Source organism: Dipodomys merriami, unplaced genomic scaffold, assembly GCF_024711535.1.
Source record: "Dipodomys merriami isolate MVZ:Mamm:240054 unplaced genomic scaffold, mDipMer1.0.p SCAF_112, whole genome shotgun sequence".
NCBI classification, from domain to species: Eukaryota; Metazoa; Chordata; class Mammalia; order Rodentia; family Heteromyidae; genus Dipodomys; species Dipodomys merriami.
The window spans coordinates 398,923-412,156 of record NW_027202405.1 but is presented as its reverse complement, the minus strand read 5'-3'; the positions used below and the strand labels follow the sequence as shown (position 1 = coordinate 412,156).

At 42.9% G+C, this 13,234-nt stretch overlaps 1 protein-coding gene across 1 annotated transcript in view; it reads right to left on the bottom strand.

Annotated features, from left to right (window-relative positions):
- Window positions 1–1,899: 1,899 nt before the first annotated feature.
- Window positions 1,900–13,234, bottom strand: part of Dcbld1 (discoidin, CUB and LCCL domain containing 1) — a 65,818-nt gene continuing 54,483 nt past the window's right edge. Inside the window, exons 9-12 of the mRNA XM_070015308.1 lie at window positions 9,475–9,562; window positions 8,133–8,182; window positions 5,937–6,056; window positions 1,900–4,129 (exon numbers count right to left, since the gene is read on the bottom strand). Coding sequence (XP_069871409.1) covers window positions 3,579–4,129; window positions 5,937–6,056; window positions 8,133–8,182; window positions 9,475–9,562 — 809 coding nt within the window. The 3' untranslated portion in view covers window positions 1,900–3,578. The remainder of the gene's footprint in view (window positions 4,130–5,936; window positions 6,057–8,132; window positions 8,183–9,474; window positions 9,563–13,234) is intronic.

The window sequence follows — 13,234 nt, the reverse complement described above, 5'->3', positions numbered from 1 at the left end:
CAATTAAAAACCCAGAGCAAGCTGGGCGCTGGTGGCTCACGCCTGTGATCCTAGCTTCTCAGGAGGCTGAGATCTGAGGATCGTGGTTCAAAGCCAGCCCGGGCAGGAGAGACCGTGAGATTCCTATCTCCAATAAACAGAAAACTGGAAGTGGCACTGTAGCTCAATTGGTAGAGCGCTCACCTTGAGCTGAAGAGCTGAGGGACAGCGCCCAGGCCCAGAGTTCAAGCCCCACGACCAACCCCCCCCCCAAAAAAAAAAAAAAAACCAGAGCAGTGTCTGTAGTCAGTATAGTCTTGCTTGTTGAGCAGGTATCTTACAACAACTATTGCAAGTGACCGAATGTAGTAATCTATGCCACTGGGTAGGATGTAGATACTAATGTTACAAAACCTAGAAAGAGAAAGATCTATTTTTCTGCTCTTATCTGCTAAGTTTCAGCTTAGCTCTGTGTGGTTTATCAGGCCTTCCAATTCACCTCCACTAAGCACCTTGAAGAAATGCCAAGAGGAAGTCCTATTCTCTTTTGTCATGGTTAGACCTCTAGGATGAGTAAGAAATGTGATGGAGAAGCCAACTCTCCTGTAAAGGAGGGCTGTAGGTCCCTGCCTGTTTGTTCTTTTTGTACTGGGGCTTGAACGCAGGGACTTTGCCATCACTTGACTTTTTGCTCAAACGTAGTACTTTACCACTTGAGCCTCACCTCTTTATTATTTTTTAATGCTAGTCCTGGAGCTTAAACTCATGGCCGTGGGCTCTGTCTCTGAGTTTTTATCCCCCCTGAAGCCTAGTGTTCTACCATGTGAGCCACAATTCAAATTCTGGGGCTGCCTTTAAACCACAATCTGCAAATCTCAGCTTCCTTAGTACCTAGGATTATAGCTGTGAACCACCAGTACCCTCCTACTTCTGGATTTTTTTTTTCTGGTTTGAAGGTTTGTCTGCCTAGGCTGGCTCCAAACTGTAATCCTCCGATCTCAGCCTCCTGAGTAGCTAGGATTATAGGTGCGAGCCACTTGTGCTCTCCTTCCAAGTGTATCCTTATGTACTGACGTTTTAATACTAAAATGCTGTAAAAAGTCCACTGAAAAACTAGATGGGAATAAAGCCCATTACAGAACAAATATTTTGATAAATGTCTCAGTTGATTCTCAGTATCCTTTGGAAGAGGAAGACAGATTAACATGATCTTGAGGAAACAAGTGTCACATCATTAGCTGAAGATTTCTCACCTCTTTTGTGGCAGATCCAGGTCTAGAATGAACACTTGCCTCTACCCCATGGCCTGTTCTCTGTACCAGCTGTCCTCTTATTGAGGATTGTTACTGAACCAGGTCCATCTTCACCAACTGGCCCAGTAGGCTGAGCCTCAAAAGCAAAGCATTTTGCAAGAGAAATGATTTAATTCACAAGGTAGCTAAGCATGAGAGGCACTTAAATCTGCCTCTCCAAAGAGCTTACAAGGACTTATGGGAAAGAAAACTAAAAGTGGTTTGAAGTGTGGGGAAATGTGACTGGATGCAATTTAAGGAAGTAATCGCTGTTCCGGGCATGTGTAAACAATATCGCTCTTTATAGAACACATCTTCAAAAAAAATGGTTACATTAATGTGATCTGAGAGTGGAGGTTTTGACCCTCTTGACATCAAAATATGCCCATCAGATAGTTTTCCAGGTCCAGGTAAGGACAGCCCCTGGCTTCATCTAGTTTGAGCCAGGTTTTCTCTGCCATTCCCCCCCCCCCGCCCCCCCCCAGCCCCTCACACACACACACCTCCTGTAGTCATTACCTAGGTGACCAGGCATTAGAGTGTTACCTATTATAAAGCCAGAAGGCATGTATCAGGTTTTCTTTGAGTTTCAAAAGAGAGAATGTGCTAGGAAGCAAGACTCTTTTTAACAGAGAAAAAAATGCCTTTATTTCATTACTGAGACAGGAATGACCCTCTCAGTCCCCAGCACACGGAGCTGCAGTGAAAGACAGGGCACTCTGACTTAACATAGTTTATTACAATTGGTATCAACATGAAACCATGTAAACTCCATGAAGTAAACAGTCTTCTGCAATAACCAACAGTCTGCTATGACCCGCCAGCACCCTCAATGCTTTCACATATATACATTTCACAGGAAGTGAGAACCACACAAATAGGGTTAAAACACATTTTCTGGACAATGATTTTTTTGGTCCTTATTTTCTATTAAAAAATGCAAGATATTACTTTCCTCTTTGGCAAAAGAGGTAATCCCCACAGTTAATTCACAAAGTATACTCAGATAAAATATAAAATACAGCGTAAGGTACAGCTGAGGTCTGGGCTACTCGAATATTGTAGAAAAATACTTAGGAGAAAAATGTTTTTCATAAACTCAGTTCATGTTAGTAAAAAAGCTCTATTTAGTCTTGAACTCGGTCACTGTCATAAGAACACATTTCAAATTATTTTCCAGGAGACAAGAAAGTTCCTAATACATTCCACTTCTGAGAAAAATGAACTGTAGACTTTTGACCTCAGCATATTTGTGTGTGTGCATGTCTATGTGTCTGTGCTGGTATTGGGGCTTGATCTCAGAATCTGGATGATGTCCCTGAGCTTTTTTTTTTTTTTGCTCAAGTCCTGAGCTCTTACGGCCTGAGCCACAGTTCCATTTCCAGCTTTTCTGGTGATTAATTGGAGATAAGAGTCTCATAGACTTTTCTGCCCAGGCTGCCTTTGAACGGATCCTAAGTCTCAGCCTTTTGAGCACCTGGTTCTCAGCCGTGTTTTTATTCTTGGGCACAGAAAACCAGACATGGTAACTCCACGACAATTGCTGTGTCGCCTTCATTACAAGTAGCTGAATAAGTCTCAGCATTTGGCTTGGAGTTCTAGAAGGAAGGCTCAGCATATGAAAGCTGTACAACATTTGCTAGGCCCGAGTCCCCTGCAGGGCACAGATGCTCAGCTCCTGAGCCACAGCAAGTGGCATCTAAGCAAACAGGCAGAGGCCAGTTTGTTTTTAATTCCCAATTGCTAAAACACTACCTCAGCGTGCTTTCAGTACTTCAAGTAATTTCATTTCTTCCAGGGAAGAATGTTAAAAAATGCTGTGACGTGTTAGTTATCAAAGGAAAGGAAAGGCAGTCACAACAATAGGAAGATTGAGTTTTAAGACAGACCTGCTGCTGGCACAGTATCAGATAAGCACATTGAAAAACAAGAACACTACTACCGCTTTACGCAACAGCGGCATTTCCCATGTAAATTTGCGCAGAACTACAATCTGACAAAGTGAACTTAAGTTACTTTAATTGTTTAAATACAGCTCTGTACAGATTGCACATTTTACACTCAAAGAGCTCAGTATCACAGAAAAATGAAAATGCCATGTGACAAATGTCCATTTTTGTTTGTTTCTAGCCTTACACAAGCCAGCGGGCTCTCACCCCAAGGGTCAGAACAAAAACCACTGGTGTAAACAGCGTGGGAGCGCTGTCTCCTGGATCCTTACTGAGTCACAGTGCGCGTGGCGCATGCACACACTAATCAGTGACAAGCCTCCGGCTTGGCACCAGGCTGGCCTCGTTCACATCGTGTTCACAGGAGAGCCGTCATGGCGGTCTGGTGGAGGGGCGTGAGGCAGTTTCTGGGGGATGAATAACCATCATTCAACTCAGGATGCACCTGTGGCTTTGGAGAGGCGGGGTCTCTGTTTTCAACAGCCAAGAAGCTGCTGGTTTGGGGCTTGTCGTAGTCCCCGTCTGCGGGCTTGGGGCCGGGTGGCATCTGATAGTCCCCGCCCTGCGCCCCCGCGGCCGGGCAGAAGCCACCGGAGGACAGAGAGTGTTTGTGGACAGGCCGGGGCCCGGGGACGCGGTAGCCGCAGCCTGAGGACGCGGAGAAGGAATGCGCCCGCAGCACGTGGCGCTCCACGATGGGCGTGGCGTACTCGGGCTCCGCGTGCGCCAGCGGCAGCGCGTACTCGTGCTGCCCCGCGCCGCCGGCGCCGGCGCGCTGAGGACAGTCGTAGTGGCCGCCGTCCTCCGCGCTCACCCCGCTCTCCCCCTTGGTGTCCGTGTCCATGGGCCGGAAAGTGGAGCCCTTTCTCGTGACTGTGCCCGTGCCAATCATGAGAGGCTGCTGGTAATCTGAAACCAAAAGAGAGTAAAGAGGAGCATCCTCTGCGCGCCAGCCCTTGGCCAGCCCCCACCAAGGGCGGCTGAGCCGGCTGATGGCCCGCTGGGGGTGCTGGTGTGGGCGCCACTCAACTCCCCACAGTGCCTACCGGCCCGGGGAATGAAAGAACACGTCCTGGGGCTTCGGGGAGGAAGTCTCCAAGGGCCAGAAGAACCCAGAGAAAGAAGGGAGAGAACTGCTAAGTTGCGTCCTTGGAGGAGGCCTCAAAGTAGCCTTTGAAGTGCTGCATTTGGGAAATGGAGGTAAAAGGATGTAGGGCAATCAGGAAACAGAGGATGTTGGATGTATGTTGTTAAAATAAAACAATGAAACCTCTTGAAATGAGGAAGAGGAATACAGGAGAGGGTAGAGAGATTGACTGAAATGCATTGGATGCATGCTTGCAAATGTCACCATGAAATCCTCTCTTACATAACTAAGGCACATTGTTTAAAAAGAAAAAAAAAAGAGCAATCATGAAAATAGGTTGATGTGGCCAGAGACGGAGGGCCAACGATTTAATGAAAATAAAGACTAAAGCAATAGGTCTGAGCCTAGCGATGATCAGAACAACGAAAGAGCTCATATTTATAATTCTAAGACTGTCAGAAATAGATTAAAAACTTTTTTTTTTTGGTACTGGAACTCAAACCCAGAGCCTTGCTTTCTTATTAGCTTTTTTTTTTTTTGGGGGGGGAGGGGTCCGGTCGTGGGGCCTGCACTCTGGGCCTGGGCGCTGTCCCTCAGCTCTTCAGCTCAAGGCTAGTGCTCTACCTCTTGAGCCACAGCGCCACTTCCGGCTTTTTTCTTATGTGGTGCTGAGGAATCGAACCCAGAGCCTCATGCATGCAAGGCAAGTGCTCTACCACTGAGCCACCTTCCCAGCCCTTATTGGCTTTTTTTTTTAATCAAGGCTGCAGCTCTACCACTTGAGCCACATCCCCACTTCCAGCTTTTTGCTTGCTACTTCAAGATAGAAGTTTCATATCATGTAACTGTAACCCTTCTCTATAGTATCTTTACAATAAAAAATATTTTAATAAAAAAGAGTCTCTTAGATTTGCCTACCTGCACTGACTTCAAACTGTGATCCATAGATCCCAGCCTTCTGAGTAGGTATGATTATAAGTGTGAGCCACTGGGCCCCTGACTTGGTTAATAAAACTTCTCATGAAAATCCTATAAGGTATCACTTACTTCCATGTTACCTATGGGAAACCAGGAGGGCATACTGGTAATAGATAATGGAGCTAGGATTTGAACCCACGTTTCCAGTGTGTGTGTTAATCATTTGCTAGAAAGTATAGTGTGATTCTATAGAAATGTAAGAGCGGTAAAGTCTGAGATAACTGGAGACAGACTGAAAAGGGAAAAAATAGGAAAATCAGAAAGTGAAAACTGGCAAAAACAATAGCTTCTCAGGGCTACTGCAACCACTCAAGCACGGGAGAGTTCCTTTGTCTACCTCCTTGGCCAGGCAGGGGCAGTATTTACCTTTCTAGTCCCTCTTTCCCAGAGCTCTTATCAAAATCTTGGTAACATATAAATGAAAGGTTTCTTGAGACAAGTAGTACTCAGGGCCATGCAAAGATTTATGAATGCCATTATGAGTCAGCAGGTGTAACAGGCTCAGCTGAGTGAAGCCATATCTCAGTGTCAGTTTATAACTGCGCAGAATGTACTTTAGACATATTGCACTTTACAGAAGGATTTTAGCCCTGTTTTCCTCCTGTCTCTCCTTCCCACAAGCAGCCTGTAGTCCCAAGATATAGCACTTACCTTCCATATCACTGGTGATGAGATCTAACTTTTGTGGCATCTCCTTCTCATTGTCATAGCTGATGGTAAACTCGGATGACTGATGCCTGGCGAACGGATATTTAATCTGTTTCCAACAGTCTGGAATAAAGATAACAGGAAGCAAATCAGTATGTCATAAATATAATGCAGGCAGGCACTTCATGAATATTTCTCAGTGGGTAATGATAAAGGCACAGCCACAACTCATTAGGTGCACGTATGGAGAACAGCATGCGGTGACCAATAACAAAATAGCAAACGGTGCATCTAGTGTGTCTTCTACTGGCCTTTAAAAATGTATTTGCAAACCCATCAGGTCCCAGGGTTTTGTTCCATGAGCCATCTTCCATAAGCTACACTGACATGGCACTCATGACCCAGAAAGGACAGCACCTTTAGGCCTCCAACTGTATTCTCTGGCAAAATCAGGAGAGGACCAAGCAGGAGCATGCACAAATTTCAGGGAATCTTTAAGACACAGGTTGCCCAACTAATGAGTTAACAGTGGTCTAGAGAGATGTCTAAAGGTGGACGCTCCCAGCCAAGCTCCAGTGGCTCACACCTGTAATCCTAGCTACTCAGGAGGCTGAGATCTGGGGACTGCAGTTCGAAGCCAGCCCAGACAGGAAACTCCGTGACACTCTTATCTCCAATAAACCACTAGAAAACTGGAAGTGGTGCTATGGCTCAAGTGGTAGAGCACTAGCCTTGAGGTGAAGAGCTGAGGGATAGTACCTAGGCCCAGAGTTCAAGCCCCATGCCAGGCCAAAAAAAAAAAAAAAAGCCCCCAGTACTGGACTACACTCATGTTTGTTTACTTATGTATTTGCACTGCTGGGTATCAAAACCAGGCCCTGGCACACCCTAAGCACATATTCTACCCCTGAGCTACATCCCCTGTACTTGGACTCCATTCATTTTACTGATGGAGGCTACTGTAACCTCTCCTTAATGAGAGTGTGGAGGCCTAACTCTTAGTAGCGCCTTCCCCACCCCTCAAAAAAAGCTAATAAACAAAGAAGCTGATGCTGAAGATATTAAATTAAAATACAAAGCTGGGCACTGGTGGCTCATGCCTATAATCCTAGCTACTCAGGAGGCTGAGATCTGAGGATCATGGTTCAAAGCCAGCCCAAGCAGGAAAATCTCTGAGACTCTTATTTCCACTTAACCATCAGAAAACCAGAAGTGGCGATGTTGCTCAAGTGGTAGAGTGCTTGCCTTGAGCTGAAGAGCTCAGGGAGTGCCCAGGCCCAGAGTTCAAGCCCTACAACAAAGGGAAAAAAAAGTGTGTGTGTGTGGGGTGTGGGGAATTCTAGAAATAATTCATGTCTTAAAGTACATGCTATTTTGAGTAGCATGGTAAATCTGGCACAGGCAGTCCTGCCTATACATGGTCAGCATACCCACTGGGTATATGCTGCCCTCTCTTTGGTCAATTGGGGCAGATTTCATGATCAGATCACAGTCACGGTGTTGCAGAAACCTTTACCAAAAACAGCCCAAATCATAAGACTAGTGACACTAGCAATTTCAATGAGATTATTACAACTGAAGCTAATCAAGATTATAGTTGAAGATTTTTATATCTGTTCCAGTTCATTATTAATTTTTTTCAGTGCTTAGTACATAAATTTCATTTTAACACCTATGTATATGTGCCTAGGGGGGTAAAACATTATGTGGGGTTCAGTATTATCCACAGTTTCAAGTATCCGCTGGGAAGAATCTTGAACCCATGCCCCACAGATGAAAGGGAAACTGCTGTGTAAGTGTGTGTCACTGAAAAACCCATCACCAGGGTGGAGTGGAGTGGTCCCTACTCCACCCTGGTCCTGGGGCTGGAATTCAGGGCCTAGGCTATGTCCCTGGGCCTCTCGGTTCTCAAGGCTAGTACTCTACCACTAGATCCACAGCAGCACCACTTCTAGCTTTTTCTATTTATGTGGTACTAAGGAATCAAACCCAGTGCTTGCATGCTAGGCAAACACTCTACCACTGAGCCACCTTCCCAGCCCTTTCACTTTTTCCCCCCCAGAACTGGAAATCAAACCCCAGGCTTTCCACATACTAGGTTAGCGCTTGGCCACTGAGCCTACTTGTGCTTTCCATCAGCAGATATTGTCTCTCTCTTCCTGAAACAGAACAGAACTGCAGATGAAGTTTTTAACCAACCTGTTTTCTGAGCCTCAGCAGATACATATGGGTTTCCTTTCTTCTTCCTCCTATTAAGACAAAAAGTCCTAGTGAGTACTTACAAGCCAATTCATCTGCCTCTGTCTCCTTGCATAACATGAGGATCATAACTGTACTTACCTCATAAGACTGTTGTGAGGATTAGATGAGATTGTAGTTGCCATAAGCTTATCAAGTCAGGAACATATTGGTATATATACTATATATATATATTATATGTATATGTATAGAAATTTGTTTTATAATAAAGGTCACAAAATTCTCCTATCAAGAAGCAATGCATCATTATTCTATTTGCTCAATAATTCACACAACTAATAATATCCAGCAGCAGTTATTCACAGTCATGTGTTCTCATTTCATCTCTATTTTCTATTCTCCAAAATTGTGGGAGTCTTCTAAAATCACTTAACATAAATGCACTAAGCATGCTTTAGCTTTAACTGAGGCTTAAAAACTAGAGACTTTAGCTGGGTGCTGGTGGCTCGCACCTATAATCCTAGCTACTCAGGAGGTTGAGATCTGAGGATTGCGGTTCAAAGCCAGCCTGGGCAGGAAAGTTAGACTCTTATCTCCAATTAACCACTGAAAAACCAGAAGCAGTGCTGTGGCTCAAGTGGTAGAGTGCTTGCTCAAGACCTGAAGCGCTCAGAGCCAGTGTGTAGGCCCAGAGTTCAAGCCCCACAACCAAAAAAAAAAAAACAACAAACAAACAAAAAACCCCAAACTAGAGACTTTGTAACTTTCACTCACTCATGTTGGCAAATAATTCTTCATTCTACTTGGATTAACATATACATATACAAGTTGTGAAGCTGTTTAAAATATACAAAAGAGGAAAACTTGAGAACAATTTTCTTTTTTTGTTTAAACTCATGTCCTATTCTTTGTTATGATGAATGTGGGGTTTGGGGTCTGGGAAAAGATTCAGTCCTCATGATGCTTAAGTCCTTTATTTAGTACATGAGGAAACTGAGGCTCGGGGAGGCAGAAGGGGTCCATGGTGACTGCATCGGAAGCCAGGCCTCCAGACTTTCCTATCCAAGGTGGATGAAAGAAAGAGAGACTATGTGGACTTCTGCAACAAGTGCTCATCTATAAGCCTTTAGTAAAAGCTTCTAAGTGACAAAAACTCCTTTTAAGTGAACACTGGTTAATTTCTTCTATCACTGTTCCCCTTGTTTTTAAAATATCAATTTTCATTTTATCTGGAGAGAAGCCATCTGCTTTTCTACACATGAATATCTGAAGAGTAAATCTGATTGGGTTTACAATTGCTTACATAATTAGAGAAGGAATTAAAAAATGTAAACTCACATACTTTCTATAGACAGCAAAGACGCCCACTCCAGCCAGAAGCAGGGCAACGAGGAGCACCAATGGGATGGCCACAGTTGTAACATTTAATCCTAGAGAAGGGGAGAGCCAGCATGTCATAACCTGAATGAGTAACAAGCAAAGCTGAGGGCCCGAAACCAAACACAGATCTGAGAAGGCTCAAGGAAAATGAATACGTGCTAGGCATTTACTGATATTGACAAGCAAAAGAAGGGGATTCAGAATCCTGGCTAGGTTCAGGGAAATACAACTTCCTGTCTATCCTGTCTGTCCTTTCCATGTCCTCTTCCTGTTTCCCTTTGGCGCCACAGAGACTAACATTTGTTTTCTCTGAACTTTTTTTTTCTTTTTTGTCAGTTGTGGGGCTTGAATTTAGGGCCTGGGTGCTGTCCCTGAGCTCTTTTTGCTCAAGGCTAGTGCTGTACCATTTAAGCCCGAGTTCCACTTCCAATTTTTGAGGGGTTAATTGGAGATAAGAGTCTTACTGGGACTTTTCTGCCCAGGCTGGCTTTGAACTGCAATTCTCAGATCTCAGCCTTCAGAGTAGCTAGGATCACAAGTTTGAGCCACCAGCACCCAGCTCTCTGAGCTTCTTGAACTATATTGGGCTCCAAAAGTTAGGATCAAGGGGAGCTGGTTTAAGTTCTCACTCAGCCAGGAATTATTTGGACAGATAAAAGATGAAGGCTCAGTGTAGAGTTCCTAGCTTGGTGACAGCTTTCAATTTCCCTCAAAGGTGGATGAATTTGGACTTGAGCCCACACAGAAGATTGGGGAGCTGTCAGGTTCTAATTACCAGAGTTATAAGCTGTGGACTGGGGGGAAATGCAACCGGAGGACTGCAGGAAGCACTGGCATTCCACTTGGCTTCACAAAACTCTGGGTTTTCCTACCACCCTTTCATTTACAAAGATGTTACTCTAAGCCTCTGTGGTAGTTCCTGGCTTGCAGGAACTATGAAAAGTAAGTCCTTGCTCTTCCACTTTTTGTTTTTGGTGATCCTTGGAAAGAAAATAAAGGAATGATAAAGAGTGGGTTCGTGGGGCAGGCACTGGTGTCTCAAGCCTGTAATCCTAGCTACATAGAAACTTGAGAACTGAGGGTGGTGGTGGTGGTGTTTGGGATTCAAAGCTAGCTCAGGCAAAAAAAAAAAAAAAAAAAAGTTTGAGACACTTATCTTCAATTAACCAGCAAAAAGTTACAACTGGAGGTGTGGTTCAAGTGGTAGAGCACCAGCCTTGAGCACAAAAGCTAAGCAAAAGGGAGGCCCTGAATATTGGCACACATACATATAAAACGGAAATATATAGTTCATGAACAGGAAGAAAGGCAATTTAGACGAATACAAATTTATATAAGTGACAAATGCCAGTAATGTTATTTAAGAGTGAAAAGTCTGGGGAAACTGACAAACTTAAATTATCTAACAGGAAGGGAATAGTTAAATAATGTTATATCTGGATTTTCAAACATGGTATAAAGATATGAACAGTTGCATTTTCAACTACCTAACAGCATTATAAAAGGCTTATCATACAACACAAAGTGTACAATGTGTGCGATGGGATAGAATATAGTAGGTAAGATGCCACCATTTCTGTCTTGAACCCAGAATGATAAATACACCTGACTGGACACAGTGGAATATGGTGAGCATGTTTGGATGCTGAGCTATGGTTGAGTTGTGTTTCTTTACTTATATTTTTCTAATCTTTTCAATTTTTATAAACTTAATATGTAAAATATTTTCTATTCTGAGAAGAATATACTTTTAGTGTTCATTGCTTGAACATTACTTGGATATATTACACACTTACATGTTTAAAAATCAAAAAGTATAAAAAGATATGGAGTGAAATGTCTCCTTCCTTTTTTTTCCTCTCCTTCATAGGAACCGAGATTTTATTTCTTGACATTCTTCTAAAGATATTGAAGTGAATATATAGGTTCATTCTTTCTTTTCCTCCTCTTGCAAAAATGTCTACATAGATGGTTCTGTGCTTATTTTTTAATTCTTAGTATATTAGAGGTATTTCTATACCAGTAACACATTTTTTGCAGCTGTAAAATATTCCATTGCATGGATCTATTAATTTATTTTTCCATCAACTATTTTTCTAGTGTTAAAAGCACATACAAGTTTGCTGTCAATCTTTCTCGACTCAAGGCATTACATCATATAATTATAGTCAGATCACATGTAAGCATGTACAAATACCTCTCAACAACCCTCTTTATATGACAGAGAAAAATATATTTTGTTGGCGCTATTAAGAAGCACTGTGAGGAATTAGTTGGGTACCAGTTATACTTTTCTTATGAACGTGAAATAGAAACTGGTCTATCTGTTGGCATTTCTCCTGAGGAGATGGGCTTTGTGATTGCCTCATCTTCTCTTTCTGGGTTGAAACACCAGTTTCTGAAACCATTTCACGGGGCACAGATGAATCATTCCCTGAGAGAAAAGGGATGTTGGAAAACCACATTAGTGATAATAGATGCAAAAGGAGATGATCAGAATTGAAGAGTTTGCTGACTCATTCAGAGTACTGCCTTAAGTAATTCATTTTATATTAAAATACTTAGCTGATTTACCTCTGTTCTGATATCAAATCAATGTTTAGCTACTAGTTTTTGTCATTAATACTTGCATTTGAATTTGCTTGTAGTACTGTGCTATTTTTCTTTTTCATAGATATCAAAGTCCGTTGCCTATAAAATGACATTTCTGTCTCCCTTATAGATTTTCTTTATTAACTTTCTATGTTAACCACTATAGTGGTTCATTTTTTTTGGGGGGGGGTCTGGTTGTGGGGCCTGAACTCTGGGCCTGGGCGCTGTCCCTCAGCTCTTCAGCTCAAGGCTAGCGCTCTACCACTTGAGCCACAGCGCCACTTCTGGCTTTTTTTCTTTTTGCTTATGTGGTGCTGGGGAATCGAACCCAGGGCCTCAGGCATGCAAGGCAAGTGCTCTACCACTGAGCCACCTTCCCAGTCCTACAGTGGTTCTTAAAATGCTTCTTAGTCAGGCATGGATGGCTTATACTGGTAATGCTAGCTACTCAGGAAGCTGAGATCTGAGAATCACAGTTCAAAGCCAGCCCAGGCAGTAAAATCTCCAATTGAACACCAAAAAGCTGGAAATAGAGCCATCGCCCAAGTGGTAGAACATTAACCTTGAACAAAAAAGCTCAGGTATAGTGCACAGGCCCTGAGTTCAAGCCCTAGAAGCAGTATACATACACCACACACACACACTACACCAGCCACACACACACACACACACACACACACACACACACACAAATGCTTCTTTGTTTAAGAAGAATTAGAGAAGGATTCCTATTCGATGTACCCTTGAAAAGTAGATTTGATCAGGGATGCTAAAAATAAGTACACTGTACTAATAATATGCATGCACTGGACCTGAACAACAGCATGTCTTAAACAATGCTGAAGTAGCAAGGCCATACATCTCTTCCTGAGCCAAGAAGAAAGAGGCATATTGTTCTCCATAAAATATTTACTTTAAAGTAAATATTTATGTAACTGTAACCCCTCTGTACATCACCCTTATAATAATAAAAAAATTAAAAAATTATGTTGAGAGAGGATATGCACATGAAGTATATTTCATGAGGAAGAAACTAAAATAATTAGCATTTTATTTTTCTATACTCATCATGTTCAACTGTCTTACTCAAAATAACCACAAATCAGTTGGTAATATTGTGTGTGTGTGTG